Raw genomic sequence first — 25836 nt, 5'->3', positions numbered from 1 at the left:
TATTGCGTACAGTTCTGGTCACCGCATTATAGGAAGGATGTGGAAGCTTTGGAAAGGGCGCAGAGGAGATTTACCAGGATGTTGCCCGGTATGGAGGGAAGGTCTTATAAGGAAAGGCTGAGGGACTTGAGGCTGTTTACGTTAGAGAGAAGAAGGTTAAGAGGTGACTTAATAGAGACATACAAGATGATCAGAGGATTAGATAGGGTGGACAGTGGGAGCCTTTTTCCTCGGATGGAGATGGCTAGCACGAGGGGACATAGCTTTAAATTGAGGGGTGATAGATATAGGTAGGTTCTTTACTCAGAGTAGTAAGGCGTGGAATGCCCTGCCTGCAAAAGTAGTAGACTCACCAACTTTAAGGGCATTTAAATGGTCATTGGATAAACATATGGATGATAATGGAATAGTTTAGGTTAGATGGTCTTCAGATTGGTTTCACAGGTCGGCGGAACATCGAGGGCCGAAGGCCCTGTACTGCGCTGTTATGTTCTGAGTGATAGCTCATTCACCTTACACTGGAAGCATCTTCTCAAATGAAGCTTAGTGACCAATATGCATCTAAGTGTGGTCTAACTATTAAATTATAATGGCATCAACATAACACTTAGAAAATCAGGTTCCACTGCTTTGGAAATATAGATCAATATTCATCTTGCAATGTTTTTAAAATTTGTTTTAACAAAAAATGATATAACTACTTGGTTTCCTCAAGTTAATTCTGTACGGCTTTCTACTTTGCAAACACCTAACGTACAAATTTTTATAAGTCAGCAACAGATATATTTTGCCAAAAGTCTGTTTAAATGCACAACCGACCTAAAACTTTTTACATCTCTTTTGCTCCCTATTTTAATTTCTTGCGCAAAAGCTGAAACACTTTTTTTCCCCTGTAAACATAGACATAGACATAGACATGTACAGGTCCTTCGGCCCACGATGTTGTGCCGAACTTATACCCTCATCCTAAGGTCTATCTAACCTCCACCCCTACCTTATACTATCATCCATATGCCTATCTAATAGCCGCTTAAATGCCCCTAATGAGGCCAACTCCACTACCCTCTCCGGCAATGCATTCCACGCCCCGACCACTCTCTGAGTAAAGAACCTACCTCTGACGTCTCCGCTATATCTACCTCCACTCACTTTAAAACTATGCCCCCTCGTAATAGCTACCTCCACCCTAGGAAGAAGTCTCTGGCTGTCTACTCTATCTATACCTCTGATCATTTCGTACACCTCTATCAAGTCACCTCTCATCTTTTGTCGTTCTAAAGAGAAAAGCCCTAGCTCTCTCAATCTTTCCGCATAAGACCTTCCCTCCATTCCAGGCAACATCCTGGTAAATCTCCTCTGCACCTTTTCCAATGCTTCCACATCTTTCCTGTAATGAGGCGACCGGAACTGGACACAATACTCCAAATGTGGCCGAACCAGGCTTTTGTATAGCTGGAGCATAACTTCACGGCTCTTGAACCCAATCCCTCTATTAATGAAAGCTAACACACCATACGCCTTCTTAACAACTCTATCCACCTGGGTGGCAGCTTTCAGGCAACTGTGGACATGAATCCCAAGATCCCTGTGCTCCTCCACACTGCCAAGAATCTTTCCGTTAACCCTGTATTCTGCTTTCAAGTTTGTCCTTCCAAAATGAATCACCTCACACTTTTCAGGGTGAAACTCCATCTGCCACTTCTCAGCCCAGCTCTGCATCCTAGCAATGTCCCTTTGTAATCTAGAACAGCCCTCTGCACTGTCCACAACGCGACCCACCTTCGTATTGTCCGCGAACTTACTAATCCACCCTTCCACTCCTTCATCCAAATCATTTACAAAAATCACAAATAGAAGAGGACCAAGAACAGATCCTTGTGGTACACCACTCGTAACCGAGCACCATGTTGAATATTTTCTGTCCACTACCACTCTTTGCCAATTCTGAATCCAATCTGCCACATTTCCCCCTATCCCATGCCTCCTTACCTTCTGCATGAGCCTACCATGGGGAACCTTATCAAACACCTTACTTAAATCCATGTATACCACATCCACTGCTCTACCTTCATCCATGTGTTTGGTCACCTCTTCAAAGAATTCAATAAGGTTTGAGAGGCATGATCTACCCCTCACAAAATGCTTCTAAACTGTTGCTATTATATAAAAATGAAGACTTTTATCTAAAACTAATACGGGTAATCCTTATGGGATTATAATTGTTAATACAAAATTTAAATAGAATGGACTTACACATGAAGAAGTGTTGAAGATTTTGCAATGATCCACCTGCTGTAAAGTAAGCCCAAGTGGCCATAAGAGCCATAATCATATATGCTGGAATAAGGCTGCCTTCATAGATTGGATTCAGAAACGTCTGTAGGATTGCAAAGAACAAACACTGTAGTCTGATATGCCTTGTACACAGTTATGTCTGCCAGTTAGGCTGAAATTGCAATGTAAAATAATAATTATATTGCTGAACAGCAAACAGAATGTTTGGATTTATAGTTAGAGGAATATATGGTACAAACAGATCCTGAACATCTTGGAATACTTTAAAGAGAATCTCAACAAAGCATTTTTTAAAAGCAACATAGGGTGTAGGCACAAGCTGTAAAATTTGAAAACATGGTAGCTTTAAATTCAGCTTAAATTTAAATTAATTTTAAGTTTGCATGACTGAAGATATATGCAACAAGGCCTGCATGGAACATTCTAGTAAAATAAAAGAAACCATCCCAGCAGGGACCATTTCCTCCATGATACGCTATTCCACTCCTCCACTCCCAACACCTAGACCATAAGTTGTAGGAGCAGAACTAGGCCATTCGGAGCTCCACGCTGCTCGCCAGTTCTTTCTCTCTCTTTCTTTGTCATTTCTTTTACCTCCATTCTCTCTGTCCCTCTGCAGTAATTCTACCCCAACCCCACCTCTTTCAACTACCTACCTAAGGAGTTGGGAAGGAGCTGGGTTGTTACCAGGAACCACGTGGCGGGAGCTGAACATGTGGGTTGCGTCTTGTGGTGGCAGGGCGGGACTGGCGCAGTGGAAAGAAAAGCTGGACTCTCAAGTTATCTTTTTGTTTCTTATCATATTCTAAGTTAGTTAATGTGAATGGCGCCATGTATGTTCGGCGAAGGTACACACTTTTCACATTGAATACATATAACAATAAATGATTCAATTCAATCTTCCACTTCTTTGCTCACTCTCCTAGCCTGTACAAGTCTTTAAGGTCTCCCCATTTCTCAACACTACCTGTCCTGCCACCTGCCTTTGTGTCATCTGCAAACTTACCAACAATACCCTCTGTTTCTTCCTCCACACACTCCTGTTGCATCTTCCCATGCAATCACAAAACATGCAGCACTTGCCTGTTTACCTACTACCTCCTCACTACCCAAGGTTCCAAACATACCTTCTAGGTGAAGCAGTGATTTATCTGCACTTCATTAAATCTAGTCTACTGTGTCCACTACTCGCAGTGTATTCTCCTCTACATTGGGAAGAGGAAACACAGACTGCTTTGTCAAACACCTATGCTTTGTACAGAAAAACGATCCTAAGCTTCCAGCAACCTGCCACTTCAACACACTACTGCATTCTCTGGCCAGCATCTCTGTCTCAGGCCTGCTGCAGTGTCCCAGCAAACACTGTATCTAAACCAACATCAAATAAATTTACTCCAGTTTGTCTTACAGCATACAACCCCAGAAGCAATTTGCAACAGCAGCCAGATTGAGGCATATCCTGTGTCAGCTGGAGGAACAACATCGCACCTTCCACCTAGGTGCCTTATAGCCCTCAGGACTCAATATAAAGTTTAACAATTTCAGAGTATGAACATCTTCTTCCATGTTTGTTACCCTTCATCCCCAATGCCTGTTCTGTATGGGTCGCTCCCAACCCATTTTTAAACTATCCACAGTCCTCATTAGCAGCTATCCAGCATTTATCTCTTTCCTGGCTGGTCATCAGCAATCGCTTTGTCCGCCTCTTTTTCTCTCTCTCTGGGCACCATCTTCATCTATTCAACTCAATCCTTTTGCGTGGTAGATGGTGGGAGATTTTGAGGAGACAAGAAGCAAGTTACTTGCTTCAGAATTTTCAACCTCTGAATTGCTCTTGTAGCCACAGTACTTACAATGACTAGTGCAAATCCATTTCTGGACAACAATAACACCAAGAATATTGCAAGGACTAGGGGCTTAGGGGCTGAAAATTAGGATTAAACCTTTCAGGAATGAAATTTGGGAATAATTCCTACACACAAGTGGACAGATTCTGGAAATCTGCCCTGAAAACAAGAATTTAAAGACAGACGAACCTTTAATTTTTGGTAACAAAAATCTGTCAAGGTCAATATTAAGATATTAAGAAAAAAAAAAAAAATCACAATCTTAATGAATGGTGGAACAGCTTTGAGTAGCAAAATGATCTACTCCTGTTTCCAAGTTCCAATGGGAATTCTCAATTTATAATGGTACTTCAGTACTAGCTATTCAAATTATAACATCATTTAAATTACAGGAATTCAATCCTTGATTTTAATCGAGTTCATTAATACCAAAGAATAGCAAAGAAATAAGGTGATATACCTCACCATCCCCATGTGACACAGAAAGGAAGAATTCTGCTAGAGTTCCCACTCAATTTTCAAGTGGCCCAACCCTTGTTGGACTATGGACCTATATGGATGCTACAATTCCACCCCAGTCCAATTTCACATACACCAATTGTGCTGTAGTCTATTCTTTCTGCATTCTATTTGATATTAAGATCATTCACATGCTTCTATTATGGCAAAACCATTCTGAGATAATGTGATAACGAATATACAACATACAAATTTCTCAGGAAGAAACCACCAAATGACATCATACAGAAGCAGTTCTGGCGTAATTTAACATGCACACCACCTGAAACATAAACTTTTAAAATATATTCAAGAGTAGACATCTTACCAGTCCTGATACTAGCAAGTGTGTTCCAATAACTGATACAACAGCAAACCATCGTTTCTTCTCAAATCCATCAAAGAATAGCACACTCCAGAAAGTATGCAACAAGATGATGGCCATGGTCATAAAAGCTGCAATAAAAAACAAAGCACGTTGAAACAGTGAACTGCAGAAGAACATTCTTCAAGAGGGCATCACAAACTTATAAACACATATTCTGTAAACGTCTTTCTGGCAGTGAATAATGCAAGTAAGAATTTGCACCATTTTACAGTAGTAAACGTATTTTATTAGGTTAAATTCAGTCACAAAACAGAAGGTGGAAAAGGGATGAAATGGAACATCTATTCCCAATGCATTAACGATGGCACCTAAAACCATTTGCTCATACGCAAACAACTTCCCTGACACACAGTATGCCTCAATCTGGCTGCTGTTGCAAATTGCTTCTGGGGTTGTACGCTCCAAGACAAACTGGAGTGAATTTGTTTGATATCGGTTTAGATCAAGTGTTTGGTAGGTGCTCAGACTTGCACTTGTGATGGTTTGCCACGATCAGTACCCCATACCAATTAAAATCCAACTGTCATAGATATTTGCCTTTGATGATTCTCTTGTGCCACCACAAGGTGTGCACATACGTTGGCTTCTTCCACTGCAGCATCATACTATAAGTTGCTTTAATGGTCACCCTGTTGCAGCCTCTGAGCAAGACTGGTGTGATCTTGCACAAGTGCACGTAGTGCTCCACCTGGTGGCGACATTGCTACGATTGCAAACAAGTGAAATTGGGTTTGATAATGTAAAGACCATATCATTTTATTTTCCTGTATTTTTGGTTGTAAACCGAAATAGGAAAAGACAGCTTTAAAAATCAAGGATTATGGAAGGGAATGATACACTTTTTAGAAGTATGGTACTAACACTTATTGTAAGTTCTGCTTATTATTGTTTGTTCAACCAGCGGGAGAAGTATTGGCACCAGCAAGTGCGTACAAACGGGATTCAGCCAACAAGTAGCTGGTTGGTGTGTGTAGTGATAACCAATTATTGTTAGTCTGTCTGCCAACAACCTTGTGATTGGCTCCAAGGTGGCTAGACAGCTTATGGGTGTGAAAGAGATGGCAGAAGCCCTCACACCTCCAGAAAGGAAGGTGCTGTATTAAATACCTTAGAAAGTTAATTTATTTTCCCCTACCAGTTGCTTTAAGCTGTAGCTTTTAGCCAATAAGTCAGTGAGTGACTTTATAAATTTGTGAACCAGTTGTTCTGAGCCTCCTGCAAGGAAGTGAAATGCATTTGCCTAAGAAGGGAATTAATGAACAGCAAGTCCTGACGCGTAAGAGGATGATCTCAGTGAACACGGTGGACAGGGATTATTGAACTGCGTTCCCAGATTTTCTCCCCAGTCATCGTACCAATTCTGTGTGTCTATCTACATGTGCATCAAGGAGGGGGAATCAACATTTCATAACTGCTTATCTGCTTTTATCTACTTTTTTGTAATTGATAATAATTCTTGTTAAGTACAGAAACTTTGTTTGTGCTTTTTGTCAACCCAAGTCTTTTATAAAATCTTTTTGATACTATGAATAGGTTGATTTCCGGCACACTACTCCAGTGAAATGTGACAATAGCACCTGTTGTTTGGGTGTCACAATGTCCCTCAAGGTTCTGAAATGTTTCCTATTGTGCACCCTTCACTTCTGGCATGAATCAGACTAAATGCTGTATTAGTAAAGTGTTAGATCACAAATACCCAACATCTACCAAAAATACAGTGCCAACCACAATGTATGGATCTGGAGATACATAGGTCATACAGGAGAGGTATGGCACGTTTTTGACTCCAAAGGAGATTAGTGTACTAGTTTGGTTTTTAGAATAATCTAATGGCTTCATGATCACCATTATGTACAACAGCTTTTTATCCCAGATATAAAATCTTCAACTACTGTGGTGAAAGATGAATTCACGACACTGGATTATTAGTCTAAATCTTGTGCTTGCTAAACAGTAATTTAAGCATTATGGTACCATCCAGAACAAAGCAGCCTGTTTGATTGGCACCATATCCACAAACATTGAGTCCCTCCACCACTGATGCTCTATAGCAGTGCTGAGTACTATCTACCAGATGCACTGCAGAATTTCACAGCACCTTCTAAACCCAGAATCATTACCATCTAAAAGAACCAGAGCAGCAAATTCCCCTTCAAGTCACACAACATCCTGACTTGGAAATATATCGCCGTTCCTTCAGGGTCACTGGGTCAAAATCCTGAAACTCACTCCCTAATGGCATTGTGAGTCAACCTACAGCACATGGATTGCAGTAGTTAGAGAATTCAACTCACCACTTCACAAGGGCATTTGCGGATAGATAATAAATTCTGGCCCAGTCAGCAATGCCCACATCCCATTAGTGAATTTTAAAAAAGCTCAGTCACTATTGGTTACGTAGCTCAGTAGACATGAGCAATGCTGCCAGATGAACTCTGAACAGTAGCCTATTTTCATGAAGTAATAAGAACTAGGAGCAGGAGTAGGCTGTCCGGCCCTTCGAGCCTGCTCCGCCATTCAATAAGATCATGGCTGATCCTTTCGTGGACTCCGATCCACTTACCTGCGTTCTCACCGTATCCCTTAATTCCTTTATTGTTCAAAAAAAATCAACCTTATCTTTAAAAACTTTTACTGAAGTAGCGTCAACTACTTCACTGGGCAAGGAATTCCATAGATTAACAACCCTCTGGGTGAAGAAGTTCCTTCTCAATTCAGTCCTAAATCTGCTCCCTCTAATCTTGAGGCTATGCCCTCTTGTCCTAGCTTCACCTGCCAGTGGAAACATCCTCTCTACTTCTATCTTAACTATTCCCTTCATAATTTTATATGTTTCTATAAGATCCCCCCTCAATCTTCTGAATTCCAATGAATATAATCCAAATCTACTCAGTCTCTCCTCATAAGCCAACACCCTCAACTCCGGAATCAACCTAGTGAACCTCCATTGCACCCCCTCCAGTGCCAGTACATCCTTTCTCAAGGAGACCAAAACTGCACACAGTACTCCAGGTGTGGCCTCACCAGCACCTTGTACAGCTGCAACATAACCTCTCTGCTTTTAATCTCAATCCCTTTAGCAATGAAGGGCAAAATTCCATTTGCCTTCCTAATTACTTGTTGTACCTGCAGACCTACCTTCTGTGATTCATGCACAAGGACACCCAGGTCCCTCTGCATAGCAGCATGCTGCAACTTTTTACCATTCAAGTAATAATCCTTTTTACTATTACTCCTACCAAAATGTATGACTTCACATTTATTTACATTGTATTCCATCTGCCAGACCTTTGCCCACTCACTCAATGTATCTATGTTCCTCTGCAAAGTTTCAGTCCTCTGCACACTTTGCTCTGCCACTCACCTTAGTGTCATCTGCAAACTTTGACACCCTACACGTGGTCCCCAACTCCAAATCATCTATATAAATGGTAAATAACTGCGGTCCCAACACCGATCCCTGAGGCACACCACTAGTCACTGACTGCCAGCTAGAATAGCACTCATTTATCCCCATTCTTTGCTTCCTGTTAGTCAACCAATCCCCTATCCATGCTAATACTTTACCCTTAATGCCATGCATCCTTATCTTATGCAGTAGCCTCTTGTGCGGCACCTTGTCAAAGGCCTTTTGGAAATCTAGGTACACCACATCCACTGGGTCCCCACTGTCCACCTCGCTCGTAATGTCTTCATAGAATTCCAATAGCTTTGACAAGAATGACCTGCCCTTCATGAACCCATGCTGCGTTTGCCCAACGGGACAATTTCTATCAAGATGCCTTGCTATTTCTTCCTTGATAATAGACTCAAGCATCAAGCATTTTCCCCACTACAGAGGTTAAGCTAACCGGTCTATAATTCCCCATCTTTTGTCTACTTCCCTTTTAAAACAGTGGCGTCACATTTGCTGTTTTCCAATCTGCTGGGACTGCTCCAGAGTCCAGCAAATTTTGGAAAATTACCACCAGTGCACCTGCTATTTCTCCTGCCATCTGTTTTAGTACCCTGGGATGCATTTCATCAGGGCCAGGAGACTAGTCAATCCTTAGCTCCATTAGCTTGCCCAACACTACCTCTTCCGTAATAATGATTGTTTCCAGGTCCTCACCTACCTTCGTCTCTTTGTCAATTACTGGCATGTTATTAGTGTCCTCCACTGTGAAGACCGATACAAAATACCTGTTCAATGCTTCGGCCATTTCATCATATCCCATAACTAAATTCCCCTTCTCATCCTCTAAAGGGCCAACGTTTACTTTAGCCACTCTTTTTCGTTTTATATATTTATAGAAACTTTTGCTATCTGTCTTTATATTCTGTGCTAGTTTTTTCTCATGTTCTATCTTACTTTTCTTTATAGCTCTTTTTGTGGCTTTCTGTTGACCTTTAAAGTTTTCCCAATCTTCTAATTTCATGCTGTTGAATATACTTTTGCTGAGCACTTTGAAAAATTGCTTTGAAAGTCCTCTACTGCTCGTCAACTGTCCCACCATAAAATCTTTGTTTCCAGTCTACTTTAGCCAAGTCCTCCCTCATTCTATTGTAGTTCCCCCTGTTCAAGCACAGAACCCTGGTATTGGATTTTATCTTCACACACTCCATCTGTATTCTAAATTCAACCATACTGCGATCACTCCTTCCAAGAGGATCCCTAACTATGAGGTCATTAATTATTCCTGTCTCATTACACAGGACCAGATCTAGGATAGCTTGCTCCCTCGTCGGTTCCAATACATACTGTTCAAGAAAACTATCACGGATACATTTAACGAACTCCTCCTCAAGGCTACCCTGACCGAGCTGGTTCGACCGATCTACATGTAGATTAAAATCCCCCATGATAATTGCCGTACCATTTTTACAGGCATTAGTTATTTCTTGGTTTATTGCCCGCCCCAATGTGATGTTATTATTTGGTGGCCTATAGACTACGCCTATCAGTGACTTTTTCCTCTTAGAATTTCTAATTTCCACCCAAATGGATTCAACCTCATTCTCCATAGAACCTATATCATCTCTCAGCACCACCCTGATGTCGTTCTTAAATATCAGAGCTACACCAGCTCCCTTACCTTCCTGTCTGTCCTTCCAAATAGTCTGGTACTGCTGCCTACTGATTCTGCTGCATAAACTAATCTGTGAGCATGTGCTGAGCAGATCACAAGCATCATGTTGACACATCATGAGCTGCACAACCTCGCCATCCCGATGGAACAGCTCTTGCCATTAGCTATCAAATAAGCAGCTGAGGAGCAGGAGCATAAGGAGGTAGCAGTGGCAGAGAGGAGACAGAAGACATGCAAGAGGAAGGATCCTTTCTGCATGGGGCTGTATGTGCACAACTAATTCAAATGCAATACCAATAACCAGTAAAGACAACAAATGCTGACCAGCTAGCAACACTCGTAGCTCAAGAATGAATGAATGAAAAAATCTTCAATGACAATTTCTCATGCATCAACCATCCCATCCTACCTCAGGCAAGCACATTATTCTCTTTCACAAAATGTAAAGATTACAAATCATCATAAAATACATATTCCAATACAAATTTGGAAATGAAATCATACCATCTCAAAAATAAACAAATCACCATTACACATCCCCAAACGCCTTATATCCATGTGCTTGCTGCTACACAGTGTTATTCAAAAAGCAGTAGCATTTCTAGTATAAAGTTGTTGCCTTTCATTGGAAGAAATGCCAGATGACCTTAAAGGACAACGTCAAGCACCTCTGGGACAAAGAAGCTGAATTTCAGACGGCACCAAATCAGCAGCAGTTTCAGCTGGCTGGGCTGGGGCATTAACCAAGTGGGTAGGGGCCTTAGCATGACTGTTTCATCCTGAAAGATGACAAAACTTTGGTTTCCACATAGCACTGCCCACTCTTCCAGTACAGTTCCGAGGTGCTCCTTGTACTCTGTTGGAGGATGGTTTACTGGACTGACATGGCACTCTGAAAACCCCTTTGAACACAGAGATTTAATGATGGCAGAGGTTTGAGTTTTCTTTCAGCAGTCACATCGCGTACCTTCAGCTTTTCAAAAGAAGGCATTTTTTGCAGTTGCTTTATTAGGTATCTAAACATCTCCACACATTCTTTTTCCCCCCATTATCATGTAGATAGTGGGTAACTGCCACCAATGGAAGCAAAGATCATCAGCCATTAGACACTGCATCATGGTTGGTTCCACAGTACGCACACAGAGTTGACCACCACTTCCAATGTTAATGGATGGGTTTCAATCTCTAGTAGGCTTTCTGGCAGACTGCTCACAGCTCTGAGTATTTTGGTATGCACACCCCAATCAACCGAGAGACTGGCTGCTGAAATCTCCATCTGAATCCTTTGCAGCAGAACCAATGCAAAAGCCTAGCCCACTGGCAAACGTCGTCTCCTTTTTGTTCCCTGGTAGCCTCACACTTGTGCCTTATGTCACAAGATGTACAAGATGAGATTTTACAGTGTCCACAAGAGTGGGTAATGTGGTGTGCAGGGTGATGGGATTAGGTGGGATGCCGAATGTTGATTTGCTGACAGCAGGTTAAGATGCACAGGTAAAGTCAGTAGACAACTGACAGTACATTGAGCCTCATGCTGGCCTGCAGCAGGTTTGTATTTGTAATGCATTTGCATGCCATTATTACTCACTAACACAAAAGCTCCTCTTAATAAAGTCCTAACTTCAAGTGGGGCAAAAAATCTAATCGCACTCAGTTCATATATGCACAAACAGTATGGCACCAGTTGACTTCAAGTAGTTATTTCTAAGGTTAGCAGTTTCCTGGATTCGTTTTACAACGCAAAAGAGGAAAGCAGGAGAATGGCAGCTTGCAAGGAGGCTCAGACCAAAAACAGTGAGTCAGTAGTACAGTTGGGAGCATGGGGACTGCTGCAGGGACTCGTGGGAGGCCAGAGGATGGGTCAGGGACCGAGAGGTGAGAAGGGCCTGGTATCCTGGATGTGGTGGGGCTGTTCAGTCAGTCATGGTAAGAAAATGAGGGCTGTGCTAGTGCCAATACTGTCTGACTGTGTCTCCAGCTCAGGTTGCTGGCTGGAAGAAGCCTTACAGATCACTTAAGTATTTCAATTATCCCTCTGAGAATGCTCTCAGAAAGACAATGTCCTTTACAATGCATAGAAGGGAGGGCCAGCTGAGCACATTCAGCCATGTCCTTTGTTGTGGTGAATACAACACTGAACATTAAAATGAACATTCAATAAAGACTGAACAAAAAACCTACAACATCATTTCTTTCACAGTGAAGGACCACTTCCCTGTAACCACCAATGCATGTCAGCATATTTAGCTGTCTGACTAAGCAAGCCTCAACATAAATAAAGTGAAACCAATGTGATGTGAAATATTTACAAGTGTAATTTAAACTGAAAAACACCCAAATCATTTTTGTGCTCTAAATTAGTTTTAGTTTCATGGCAATGGAATTGGGCAGGAAAGTTTGGACCATGATGTAGAGCACCTCCTGATTCGGTCAGGAAATTCTTCTACTGCTGACTCGCAGCTGCAGCATCATTCTGCAGCGTATGGCAGGTTTCGCTGCAGAAAAGCATCCCCATAGTCATGTGCAGCCTTCGATGCAAAACAGCAGAGCAATCCTATATCACTGACAAAATTATGAGAATTATTTTGAGTCAAAATCACGTGATGAAAGAGGAATGAAAACAAAAATTGTAATATATTGAAATACAACAGAGTGTAAATTTGATGATGGGTATAGCTACAGATTCTACTCGTTACAAACCTGTATGCTTCTTGATGCATTCTGTATCATCTAGACCTGTAATTGCTTTCAATTGAAATGCTCGTGCCTGAGTAATAAGCAGTATCCATTTTCTAGATTTGAACATTGCTGGCCGGTAAAGATTATGCAAGGTTCAAGAAATGTAGCAAAGTTGCCTGATCTCTTGAACTCTCATTGACCAATGAGATTTCACTCATTTAAGAGGAGTTGTTCTTGTCACTAAAGCTCAGTAGCTAAGAAATGAAATAGGAAATGTGTACACACAATCTTTTGAGAAAGCCAGATCACTGTCATTTTAGTGGCAAACACAATATGTTGGACAAGTCTGCCTGTATCTTGTCTAGATACCATAATTTTTTAAAGCACCACTTAACTTTCTATCTTCTGAGGAAGAGACTGCAAACCCATGACGCCTTTGTAAGCAATCAGCTTGTTCGACTCTTCTGCCCTTTATCCATAGCTTTGCCAAGTTTCTTTCCAAAAATATACTCAATTCCCTTTTCCAAGGCTTACTTTTAATCTGCTTCCACTATGTTTCAAGCAATGCATTCAAGAACACAGTAAAATGCTGCAGAAAATTCTTCCTTCCCCTCAAATTACAAACGTCATGTTTATAATAAATAATTTAATATTTACATTTTGGGACAGTCTATTACATTTAAGGTAACTCGGAGTAGTAGAGGAGGTGCTGTTAAGACTTATTGTGTGTGTGTGTGTGTGTGTGTGTGTGTGTGTGTGTGTGTGTGTGTGTGTGTGTGTGTGTGTGTGTGTGTGTGTGTGTGTGTGTGTGTGTGTGTGTGGCACATGCGCGGAGTGTTCGTATGTCTACGTGAGTGAGGAGACTGTGTGTGTGAAAGGAGAAAGAGTGTGTGTGTGACAGTGAGGAGTGAGAGTGTGTGAGAGTAAGTATGGAGTGAAAGTGAGAGTATGAGAGTGTATGTGGGTATGAGTGTGTGTTAGAGGGAGATGAGTGAGAGAGAGGGGTGTGTGTGCGTGCGTGCACAAGTGCAAGAGAGAAGGGTGCAGGGGTGAAACAGTGAGAGAGAGGAGGGTGCAAGAGCGAGACAAAGAAAAGAGGACGTGATAAAGTAGAAATGGGGAGGTGGCAAGGAAACGGGGTGGGGGGGGGGGACAGTGAGAGAGAGAGAGATGAAGAGAGATGGGAGAGAGCTAGGAGGACGCTAGGTGGGGCGGCGGGGTTGGAGAAAGAGAGTAGAGGACACTAGGTGATGGGAGAGACATAGGAAAGATGCAGTGTAGAATATAGCAGCAGGGAAGTCTTGTTGCAACTTTACAGAGCATTGGTTAGGCTGCAGATGGAACACTGTGTGCAGTTCTAGTTACTACGCTATCAGAAGGATGTGATTGCATGGGAGAAGATGCAGAGGAAATTCATCAGGATGTCGCCTGGATTGGAAAGTCTCAATTATTAGAAGCACAGACAGGATATCTGGAAGAAAAAAAGCCTGCCAGGATGATTAGACAGAACTGGAGCAGCATTGCTTGGATTTACTATTTTGCCATCAATCTTATTTGAGGGCACATATACTTAGCAATGACTGCACAAAAGAGATTCTGCAAATTCACAATGAGTACCAAATCAGCTGTAAATGTGTAACATCCGTAATTAGCACACACAATAAAGATGACCATCTCAGTGGTAATTAAAAATCACTTCCAACCTCAACGTCTGCTTTCATTTCTTTACAGGCTTGGCATAAGGATTATTGCCATATCAGACAATGTGTTCCTTAAATATGTGTCAAACAAGTGATGATGCCCAGTTCAGCACAGCCCCCAGTATTATTTCACTTTGAATTCTAACAGCAGGGTGACCACACTATTTCCAAAAGCAGATTTGACAGCCAGTACCGATCTGCAGTCAATCTCGGCGTCCATCCATTCATCCATCATGCAGCTCAAAGGTGTTACAGTACAATGATTTTACGTTAGGTTCTTTACACGTTTGTGCGTGCAAAGATGCCACTGGCAGCTTGAGTAAGTGGTATGATGAAAAAAAGGGTATGAGAGAATAGCACCATGTTAAATGTTGACGGGCAACACTTCTTGGCAGGCAGAGCTGGATCATATATCTAGCAAACTGCACTGCTGATTGGACTTACTTTGGCAAATTCATTCTAGCATGCCATCCTCAGCCAGTTGCCCAGTCCTGCAGACAGTATAAAGTGCTGATAACCATCGCATTGCTATCCTTATAGGAAGATGGAGTGGTAAAAAGGTCTACACTGCACACACATGTACCACATCTCCAATTCACCAGCCATCAAACAAGTTATTTATTCAAGTGCTGTAGCTTCTTTGATGCAAGACTTCTGCTTTACAAATTTATTTTGCCAGCCTCTTCTTCATTCCTCCTCAAATCCTTTGTGAACACTTAAGCATGTTTCAAGCATTTACAGCTCTGTTAAAGGCAGCGATTTTTTTCCTTTTAAGCAATCACTTCTTTTAAATTCATGCAGCATCCCTTGCATATCCAGATTAACTTCTCTTTTTATCTTATAATACTCAATGGTTAAATGACTTTAGATGGATAGATAACAAACTGAAAAATTCCCAGCCACAGATCAGTAGTGTGTGCTGCTACGACTGCAGGCAGACCAATGAGGAACGCAACATTGGATGGTCGACCAAAGTAAGTCTGGGTATTTGGCAGGGACGGTTTAAGCATTTTATGGAGGGAGTGGGAGGGGTCCTAATCCTTAAGCACTGGAATACTCTTCCTTTTAAACAAAAGCTGGTCAGCTGAATTAATATCCCCCAAGGTGGTTCAATCGAATTTTTAATCAGTCATGGGCTGTATGTGTCACATATATTGTCTATCCCTAGTTATCCTTGAGAAGGTGGTGGTAATGAGACACCTTCTTGTCCAGCTGCAGTCAATTTGGTACAGCTCCCACAATGCCCTTTGGAGGGAGTACCAGGATTTTGAACCAGTGACACTGAAGCAATGGTGATATATTTCAAAGTCAGAATGATGAGTGGCTTGGACAGGAACTTGCGGGTTCATGTATCTGCTGTCCTTCTCCCTCTAGATTGTAGTGATGTGGGTTTGCAAGTTGCTTTCTAAGTAGCATTGATGATGCACTGCTACTAAGTGCTGGGGACCCCATACCGAAAGCAAACCAGACTAACGTGATATAGAGAATCCTATGCAGCGACTGCAATAAATGTTACATTGGACAAACAGAGAGGAACTGACATCCAGGATACACGAATACCAGCTGGCAGCAAAAAGACACGACCAATATTCACTTGTCTCGATACACAGAGACAATGAAAGCCATTAGTTCGACTGGGACAAGCGAACAACAGACAAACAAGACAATTTCTGGAAGTCTGGTTCTCAACACGGGACTCCATAAACAAATACATAGAAATAGATCCCGTATACAGACCGCTGCTAAAAAAACAGAACCGGAAGTGATGAGACCCACCACACCAGAGGATCATATAAATTTGGAACAGAGCAGAACACCAATGCTTCGATTAGAGTTCGCACTGGTGATGTTGCCTAGAATGGTAACGAAATGTCTGCACACCACGGAACAACTGGCTCGGCGAGCAAACGAACAACTTCAAGTCATCGATGAAGCAGCTGAAGATGGTTGGGGCTGGGACACTATCCTGAAGAACTCCTGTAGAGATGCTCTGGAGCTGAGACGATTGACCACCAACTACAACTGTCTTTCTTTGTGCTAGGCATGACTCTAACCAAATGGAGGATTTCTCCACCACTCTTGATTCCCATTAACTCTAGTTTTGCTTAGAGTCTGGAGTACAGATCTTGTGTATGTCACGAAGTGCTGTCATAATCTCAGTTGATAACAATACTGGCCAAGTCTGATTCCAAATTGAAACCTTCTAAATTCTAAGTTTTATTTTTTGCAATTTGTTTTCCAAGGTGATCAGTCACAACATATTCTAATTTGGCAGCCTTGTGAGAATCAGTTCTTTACACAAAAGAAAACTAAAAGCTATAAGACAATTAAATATTTTGCCATAAAAATAAAAAAATAAAGATTCAACCTGTTTTGTAACAACACTAACTCAAATCAGGCAGGGGAAAGGAGAAATGGAGAATTTTCTAAGTTGCAAAATCATTCCAAACGACTGCCATTTTGATTGGGATGGGAAACTTAAGTGGCATGCAAGAAAACTAATGTTAGCCAGTCTCAATTTTGCATTTTCTGAAACTTAAACTTTCAATGAGGCAATGGATTTCTGAAGTTTGAGACCCCCACATCACATTAGCTCAGAACGTACTGAATAATGTGGGAAAGTCTGTTGCGCAGTCAAACACCTTTTGATGATATCTTTAAAATTTGTCAATTTTCTGTCATAATTAGATGCAGTATAATAATGTAAATATGCTCTTAATGAACTGATTGTGATTTTTTTCTTTAAGTGCCAATTGAATTAACCAGTATTGTGAAAGTGCTCAAGTACATTGCAGTACAGCATTCACCAGGCAAAGTGCTCTTCTGAAGATTTCTCAGATTTTGATGTGTCATGTGGACCCTTTGTTATAACAGAAACATTGATTAACAGCAGAGACGACTGTTCAGCTGTTGAAACAGTGTAAAAGATGGCCATTTGTTTAACTATTTTAAAGGCTTTAATATATTTAGCTTTTTTTATATAGCTAGCATTAAAATCTCATTATGAATGTGTTACTAAGCTCCAAGCTCAACGCATGGATTCAGCACAACAGGGCTTGTTGTCACAGCTGTCAAGGAGTGTAAGCTTCGTTTTGTTTGACAGATGTATGAGCTCCAAACAGGATTATGTTTTAATGAAGAAAAATGTAAAAATGTTTGGTCATTTTTGACAGCTATTTTAGCTTCCCAAAGACCTTCTAATGTCAATGTAAAGCTCATGAATTCTCTTATTAGTAGATATTGGGTGTGGCGAGTGGGTGTGGTGTGGATAGTTTGGGGGTGTGCAGACACTGGGTGATAGGGTGAGGCAGCGGGTGCTTGGACAATGAGAGGAAAAAAAAGTCCAAAAGGTGCCGAACACAGGTTCCGAACTGATTCTGAAGATGATTCAGAAACAAAAACAGAAGTTGCTGGAAAAGCTCAGCAGGTCTGGTGGCATCTGTGAAGAGAAATCAAAGTTAATGTTTCAGGTCCGGTGGCCCTTCCTCCGAACCAGAGCTGAAACATGAACTCTGATTTCTCCTCACAGATCTGCTGAGCTTTTCCAGCAACTTCTGTTTTTGTTTCGGATTTACAACATCCACAATTCTTTTGGTTTTAACTGAAGATGATTCATAACTGAAAACAGTAACTCTGTTTACCTCTCCATAGATGCTGCCAGACCTGCTGAGTTTCTCCAGCATCCTTAACACAGAACTAGACCAACACCATGGTGAATAGGGGTGAGTCTTCCCAACTGTTTCTATCTCTGGCCTGCTGCAAAGTTTGCAGCCATGAATCCAGACTGTCCCCATCACTCCACTACCAAGGCACCATAGGCAGGAACTGCCAGACAAGAGATGAAATCAATGTCTGGAAACGACCTGCATCATGGTTCTAACTTCATAGGGAAAATCTGGACTTGGGACTTCTTGTTTGAGACTGCTTCAAAAGGAGAAACAGCCTTTCAGCATTTAACCTGTGAAGTCCTTCAGGAATCTCAAACAGTTCTATGAGAACACGTCACATTTCTCGAAGTCTACGGAGTATCTTCTCAATGTTTCGTATGTCTGTATGTTTCCATTTTATGTTGTATTCTACCAGAGGAATAAACTGGGATTGGCTTTTAACTATCACTAAATCCCAATATCTTTAGAATTGTGCACTCATATGGAAAATGGACAGAAGCTATTGGGAGACCTGTGAAATTTTCATTAACATGTGGTTAATGTGATGCAAGAGTGCAAAGTACCTCTGAATGCCATTGCAACAATTTGGGAGACAGAAAATCAGGTAGTGCAGTTGCTTCTCAAGGAATTGCAGCAAGAACAGGAGTTCTTGCAGGAGTGCAGGAGTGAATTTATAAAGGGCACAAAGAACCAAAGCACTGTAATTGGCATCACAAGTTTATAACCTACAATAACACACAGCAAACCCATTAAGGTGAACTGCACAAAATAAATGGCAGACTGGAACAAAAATTTGCCTTGGGTAATAGCACTAAATGGCCAGTACTGAATTCACCACTAGTTAAACAATGGTACCGTATATTCAATGAAGCTAATGGACACTGTCCGTTTTATAGTATCAATGGGGACAAATTCTTTCCGAATCTCTACCCAACTCTATCTTGAAGCAGATGATGACTCCTATTAAATATCACTGAATGACTACCCCCTGAATTCTAAATTAGTGGTTGGATTGGATTGGAGCAGAAACTGCTGGTAATCAGGCATACTTGTATAAATGATGCCACCGAATTCCTTTCTGCACATGAACTGGCAGGAATCTCATCTATACAACGGTACCTTTGGCTACTAGGATTTATATCAGCCCAAATATTGGAACAGACATTAAAATACTGGCAATGTGGGAACACTTTGAGCTGCTTCATTCTCTGTTCACTACTGCCAGGGCAGTCACAAAATGAAAATCAACTATATTTCAAGAAGAGTTGCTTGGTATTCTAGCCAGATGTGGCTAGATTTTTTTGCACAAATGGCATAGTTTAACTGAAATAATGTATTTCTAAGAATGTTACAATTTGGAGAATTTCCCAGTTTTAAACTAAATTTCAATGGATACGAATACTCAAATGATTAACATACCATTCACTAAGTAGGATACAGTCATAAGGAAAAGTGTTTTTTTTATATTGCACAGCATAAATCCCTTGTCAAAGTGCTGGATATGCATTTTCAACATCTCTTGGCCATACAAGTTAAACTGATACGCCAGGAAACATCTCTTTTTTTTGCAGTAGCCACAAATGTATTGTGAAGAAATTCTGACAGCCCTCGGTGTGTACAAAAAGATGTCATACTGTTGACAGGCTGCACAACAGCAACGGGGACACTAAGTTATTCTCTACCACATATTAAAGTCGCAGTGAATTATGGCAGTACAAAGTGTGAACACAGGATTATTTAGCAAGTGCTCATCCAGCCCAGACTTGCACTATTCAGAGCATAATATCCAATGTGAGAGATGGCCTTATGCAACTGGACAATACTTGCCAAGAACTATACTACAACCAATTTAATATTATCAGTCATGGTTGCAATGTAGTTCAGTTACATGCTAAGTTACATGTTCAGTTACATTCATTCAAACACTGGGACTTGCTCCCCTCCAAAAAGGTGGCACTCGGCCACACACAGCATTTTAAAATATTAAACAAAAACATGGGGGTAATAAGTCCTTAGTGGATTCTCCATGAAAATGCCTCAGTTATAGCTAACATGGTGACCAATCGGCACCCTTCTCTCATGCATATATTGTTGCTGCCTTTGAAATTTGACACTTTTGAGTCTGTCCTGATGAGTGCAAGATGAAAAGCTTTCACAGCACATGTTTCAGCAAAAGCATGTTTTACTATGTTCATATTTTCCGTGGACTTTTTTTTCCACTGTTTCCAATCTTTGACATGTGAACTCTCAGAATTATTTTTTAAAATAATTTGGCAGGTGTGATGTCTTACCAGCATTTTCCCGCCTCCAGGTCATTTGAAAAGAGATAGATTAGACAGTTTTCAAACAGTACAAGTCAAACAGCTGAAAGCAGCAACTTGCTAGTTAAGATAATTCAAAGACCTATTAAGATCAATGATCAGATATTTCTTAAAACCTGCCTCACTCATCTTATATCTCCTCATGGGGATGTCAAGTATTTCGCTTAAGAGACTTGGGACATTTCATTACAACTATGAAAGATGAATTCAAATTTTTGTTGTTATAGTTCTGGTCATCCATTTGGAGATATCTTTAAGAGTAAATTCTCTCTGCCTTACTAAATGAGTATCAAACTTTCTCAAAGAAAATGCTTTACTTTAGAAAGCCAAGCAGTGAAGGAGAGAACTGGAGCCCAATCTTTACATTGCATAAACTTTTATTTACGTATATACATATTACAAATACATACCTTCAAACTCAAATTCCAGTTCCAGTCAGCTTTATATGCATAAGAGTGAATCTGCAGTTAGCATCCACCAGTTGAATAAATTTTAATACTCAATTGCCATACAATTATCAAGGATGTGAAGAAACACCATTTAGTAGTGTTCCATTATGAAAAAGTCACTCCCAAACTACAAGCATGGAGCGGATTTGCGAAAAGGAAAGGTGAATGGACAGAACTAGGATTGTCAACTCAGAGGTTTCATCACTTGATTCTTTATCTGCAGCTGCCCTGCCCCTACACTTCTATCATTGGTTGCTTGGTGTGCCCGACTTCACAGCTCACTTCAATTTAAACCTTAACAGACATTTTGTTTACAGAGGATTCTTGACTGTCAATGACATTTATATAGTCCAGATGCTAAATTGCTACCCCCCCACCCCATGTAAAATTAAAGCTGGGCAGGAATGTAAACTATGAGGAGGACGCAGAGATACTTCAGGTGTATTTTAGACAGGTTGAACAAGTGGGCAAATGCACAGCAAATGAAACATAATGTGGATAAATCTGAGAGTATCTGCTTTGGGAGTAAAAACAGGAAGGCAGAATATTATCTGATGGTGATTAATTGGGAAAGGAAGTGATGCAAGGAGACCTGTGTGTCTTTGTACACCAGTCACTGGAAGTAAGCATGTAGGTGCAGCAGACAGTGAAGGCGGCAAATGGAATGTTGGACTTCATAGCAATTCAAGTACAGGAGCAGGGATATCTTGCTGCAATTGTAAAGGGTCTTGGTGAGACCACATTTGGAGTATTGAGTGTAGTTTTAGTCTCTTTATCAGAGGGAAGACATTCTATGGAAGAAAAGAAAATTTACCAGACTGATTCTAAGATGGCAGAACTGACATATGAAGAGAGACTACAGCAGTTAGGACTTTATTCACTGGAGTTTAGAAGACTGAAGGAGATTCTCACAGAAACCTATAAAAGCTCTAACAGCACGAGACAGGGTAAATGCAGGAAGGACATTCCCGATGAGCGGGGAGTCCAGAACTGGAGGTCACAGTCTAGGAATACAGGGAAGGCCATTTAGGACTGAGATGGGGAGAAATTTCTTCACCCAGAGAATGATGCACTTGGAATTCTCTGCCACAGAAAGCTTTTGAGGCCAAATCATTGATTGTTTTCAAGGAGGTGTTAGATGTATTTCTCATGGCTAAAGGGATCAAAAGGTATGGGGAGTAAGTGGAAACAGGCCACGGAGTTGGATGATAAGCTGTGATCATACTGAATGGCACAGTAGGCTCAAGGGGTGAGTGGCCAATTCCTGCTCCTATTTTCTATGTTTCTACAAGAAAATTGTTTAAAGGACACTAAAATCAAACATTTTTAACACCTTATGATGTCCCCCATGTTGGCTGCAGCAACGTCCTGGTGATTAACCCTGATCCCTGGAGATGTCAGGTCAATCCTGATGGGTTGACAACACTAAACAGATCAGATGTAACTACACAGAAGAAATAACCACAGAGTTAACTCAAAATCTGTCATGAGTTTGTAATCTGAAAGTGCTAATGCAAATTAAACCAAAAAGACCTAAACAAATAAAATGTGAAACATCATAGTTAGAGGTCACGTTTTCATGTCTACTGACCTGAGATCATTCAGCAACGGCAATATAATCACATCCAGCCTTATCTTGCCATGTGCACAATATCAAAGATGAAAATGTAGGAAGTAAACAAGTAACGTGACATTTTAAGATAACAACACTCCACTGATTTGGAAGCAATTACAGATAATAACAGGAGTATGTGAAGACCTGCCACACTAAAGCTGAACTGTTCTAATACAAATTAGATTAGCCAATTCCCAAAATATGCAGCCAGCAGACAGGATTACTTTTGGTGGCTTACATTTGTAAACTCAGCCCTAATAAACACTGCTGCAGTTTTCAGCACCAACAGTATGAAATCATATCCCTGTCTACGACTATATTGAATGATATTTCATGGACGCTCTCATTCAAGCAGGATTGTGAAAAAGAACAAATTACCAGATATATCTTACTTTTAAAACATTCAACCAGGCTTTTTAAAAAGAACTTTCTAATGATCAGTTAATTAACTCATTTATTTTGCGAGAAAGCCAATATTTGACAAAAATTTGTGTAGCAAACTAAAGCCTTGTTTTTGAAGAGAATACCTGATGTGAGGAAGTAATATTGAGAATCATGGAAGATTCCCACGGTTCCTGGTCCCACCGAACCTGCAAGTATGTTGACCACAGAGAAAGCTCCACTCATTATTCCAAATCCAAGTCCAGCCACTGAAAACAGAATGATTTACATTTTAAAACTCGATTATGAAAATGGCAAAACTGCTATCTTGTGAATTAAGTACACAAAACTAAAACTGCAAGAACTACAGATGCTGTAAATCAGAAACACAGATTTCTGGAAAAGTTCAGCACATCTGGTAGCATCTGTGAAGAGAAATCAGAGTTAATATTTCAGATCCAGTGACCCTTCCTCAGTATACATCAAAACAAACTATGAACCTTAGTTCTCATTACTTCGAAACCGTCCTTACATTGACTATTATCTCTCGGTGCACTGTTGCCTTGCTTGTGAAATGCACATCCTAGAACATGTAATAGAAATTTTTAATCAGATTGTTTTCTATTTTTCTTGGATAACCATTACTTTGTAGTGTTCCTTTGTTTTTTCAAAAACACCTGGTGTCATTTAGTTTTGCTCCAAACAAAAACCTTAAGTAGGAAATGATGGGCAATAGTTACCTTCGTAGATTCTGGCAAGACAGCATACAAGAAATCTGTTTGCCTGACTCAAACAATGCTGCTACATGACCAGTTATCACACAAATTAATCTATAAAGAAACATCTGGAGCTTATTTGATATCTCCATTTTATTGCTGCTAATAATTAAGTCAGTGTTAGGAGCTGAACACTGCCAATACATTTTTTCACTCCATGACTGGACATTTGAAATTCCAATATGCTACAATCATCACAATCCCTCAAATGAAGATTCAAAAATAAAGAAACGTGACCTGATCAGATCAGAAAATTTGTACACATTGAGCACCTATCTGGGCCTCATGACATCCTATAGCAAATTGTTACAAGCTATTTTGAAATATAGTCACCACTGTAATGTAGGAAATGTGGCAGCCAATTCAAGCACAGCAAGGTCACACAAACAACAATAAATGACCAAATTATTTATGCTTGAATATTAAGATAAATGTTGCCCAAAACACTAAAAGACAGTTACTGTACTACCACTGATCCAAACTTGATACTGAAGCAGGAAGAAAACTCTCTCTTTCCACTTAAATAAATTAAGCATTGACTATAGGAGAAGCAGTGGCATTGTGGTAATTTCGCCGGACTAATAATTCAGGGGTTCAAACTAATGTTCTAGAGATAAAGGCAACTGGTGACAATTAAATTCAATTAAGAAATCTGGAGTATAATGCTAGTCTCAGTAATGATAAACATCAATTGTTATAGAAGCCTGTCCAAATCACCACTATCCCTGAGGGAGGGAAATCTGCCATTCTTACCTGGTCAATTACATAGGATTCCTGATCCGCAGCAATGTGGTTGGCTCTTAGCTATCTTATGAAATGGTTTAGCTAGCCATTGAGTTCAAAGCTAAATAGGGATGAGTGATGACACATATCCCATAAAAGAATACAATAAAACAATCAAGGATGTATGCTTGTGCTTCCCTTTTCACTGGCTTGAGGAAAAAGCTTGAGAAAAAAAAGTGTGAAGCTTGAGGAAAAATATCCATGCCAAACATTCTTTTGAATTAAAGCTTAATGAAAAAAACTAAAATAACAAAGTATAAAAAGACATCTGGCCAACTGCAGTCTACTCTATTTAAGTTGCTTATAAAATCACCAACCGTGCCTTTTAAAAACCGTGATTTTATTCAATTCACTTGCACCTTTCAAAAGTAAAAACTACATGAAGCTGCCAGTTATAAATAACTCAAAGCCATTCAGCAAGAAATTCCCATTTTTAGTCTGAATGACTTGCTTCAATACGAAGTGTTCCATTCAGGTCTCATTGTTAGTCTTCAGTTAAGCACGTGGCTTGTCACATAAATAATAAAAAGTTTGCAAATGAAGAAATTGCCCCAAAGCTGGGATTAACTTAGTAAACAGTGATAAATGGATCAGCAGAAATTCAAAACAAACATTTCACTAACAATCCTGATGAAGAGACCCGACAGGAAACATCAATTTTCCTACTCGTGGGATGCTGTCTGACCTGCTGTGCTCCTCCAGCTCCACATTTTATCGAGCTTCACTAATAATAAACCCGATTATTAAGAATGCAGCATTTGATTACAATTAAGAATGGTGTGAATTTAAGTAAGATGTATTGCATAATTTCTTGCCCTAAGGTATTAGGGACATAAGAACTAGGAGCAGGAGTAGGCAATTCAGCCCCTCAAGGCAGATCCACTATTTAATACAAATTAAGGGTCTTTTTTGTGAGCAGAACGTAGATGTTCTGCGAAGCAGTCACCCAGTCTACGGTTCATTTCCCCATGAGAGCAGCGAATGCAATAGACTAGATTCTGGGAAGTGTAGGTGAAGTGTTGCTTCACGTGGAAGGTATGTTTGGGCCCTTGGATATTGAGGAGGGAGAAGGTAAATGGGCAGGTGTTACACCTTTGCCGGTTGCAGGGGAAGTTGTCGTGGGGCTGTGGGAGGGTGTTGGGAGTGAAGGAACAGTGGATCAGGGTGTCCCAGAGGGAAGGGTCCCTGCAGAATGCAGACAAGGGAGGGAAGGGGAAAATGTATCCGGTGGAGAAGGAAATGGCGTGAGACCCTGAGCTTCCAGCTGCCGGCCACTTTAACACACCACCCTGTTCCCTAGCCAACATCTCAGTCTCAGACAACAAGGTGCAGGGCTGGATGAACACAGCAGGCCAAGCAGCATCATA

The 25836-nt window shown here is 40.7% G+C and overlaps 1 protein-coding gene across 1 annotated transcript in view; it reads right to left on the bottom strand.

Annotated features, from left to right (window-relative positions):
• The window catches only part of LOC109922005 (gamma-secretase subunit Aph-1b), a 70579-nt gene that overhangs the window by 12298 nt on the left and 32445 nt on the right, over nt 1-25836 (bottom strand). Inside the window, exons 4-6 of the mRNA XM_048599181.1 lie at nt 23057-23179; nt 4969-5096; nt 2254-2377 (exon numbers count right to left, since the gene is read on the bottom strand). Coding sequence (XP_048455138.1) covers nt 2254-2377; nt 4969-5096; nt 23057-23179 — 375 coding nt within the window. The remainder of the gene's footprint in view (nt 1-2253; nt 2378-4968; nt 5097-23056; nt 23180-25836) is intronic.

Source organism: Rhincodon typus, chromosome 1, assembly GCF_021869965.1.
Source record: "Rhincodon typus isolate 14 chromosome 1, sRhiTyp1.1, whole genome shotgun sequence".
NCBI classification, from domain to species: domain Eukaryota; kingdom Metazoa; phylum Chordata; class Chondrichthyes; order Orectolobiformes; family Rhincodontidae; genus Rhincodon; species Rhincodon typus.
This window is presented reverse-complemented; position numbering and strand designations above follow the sequence as displayed.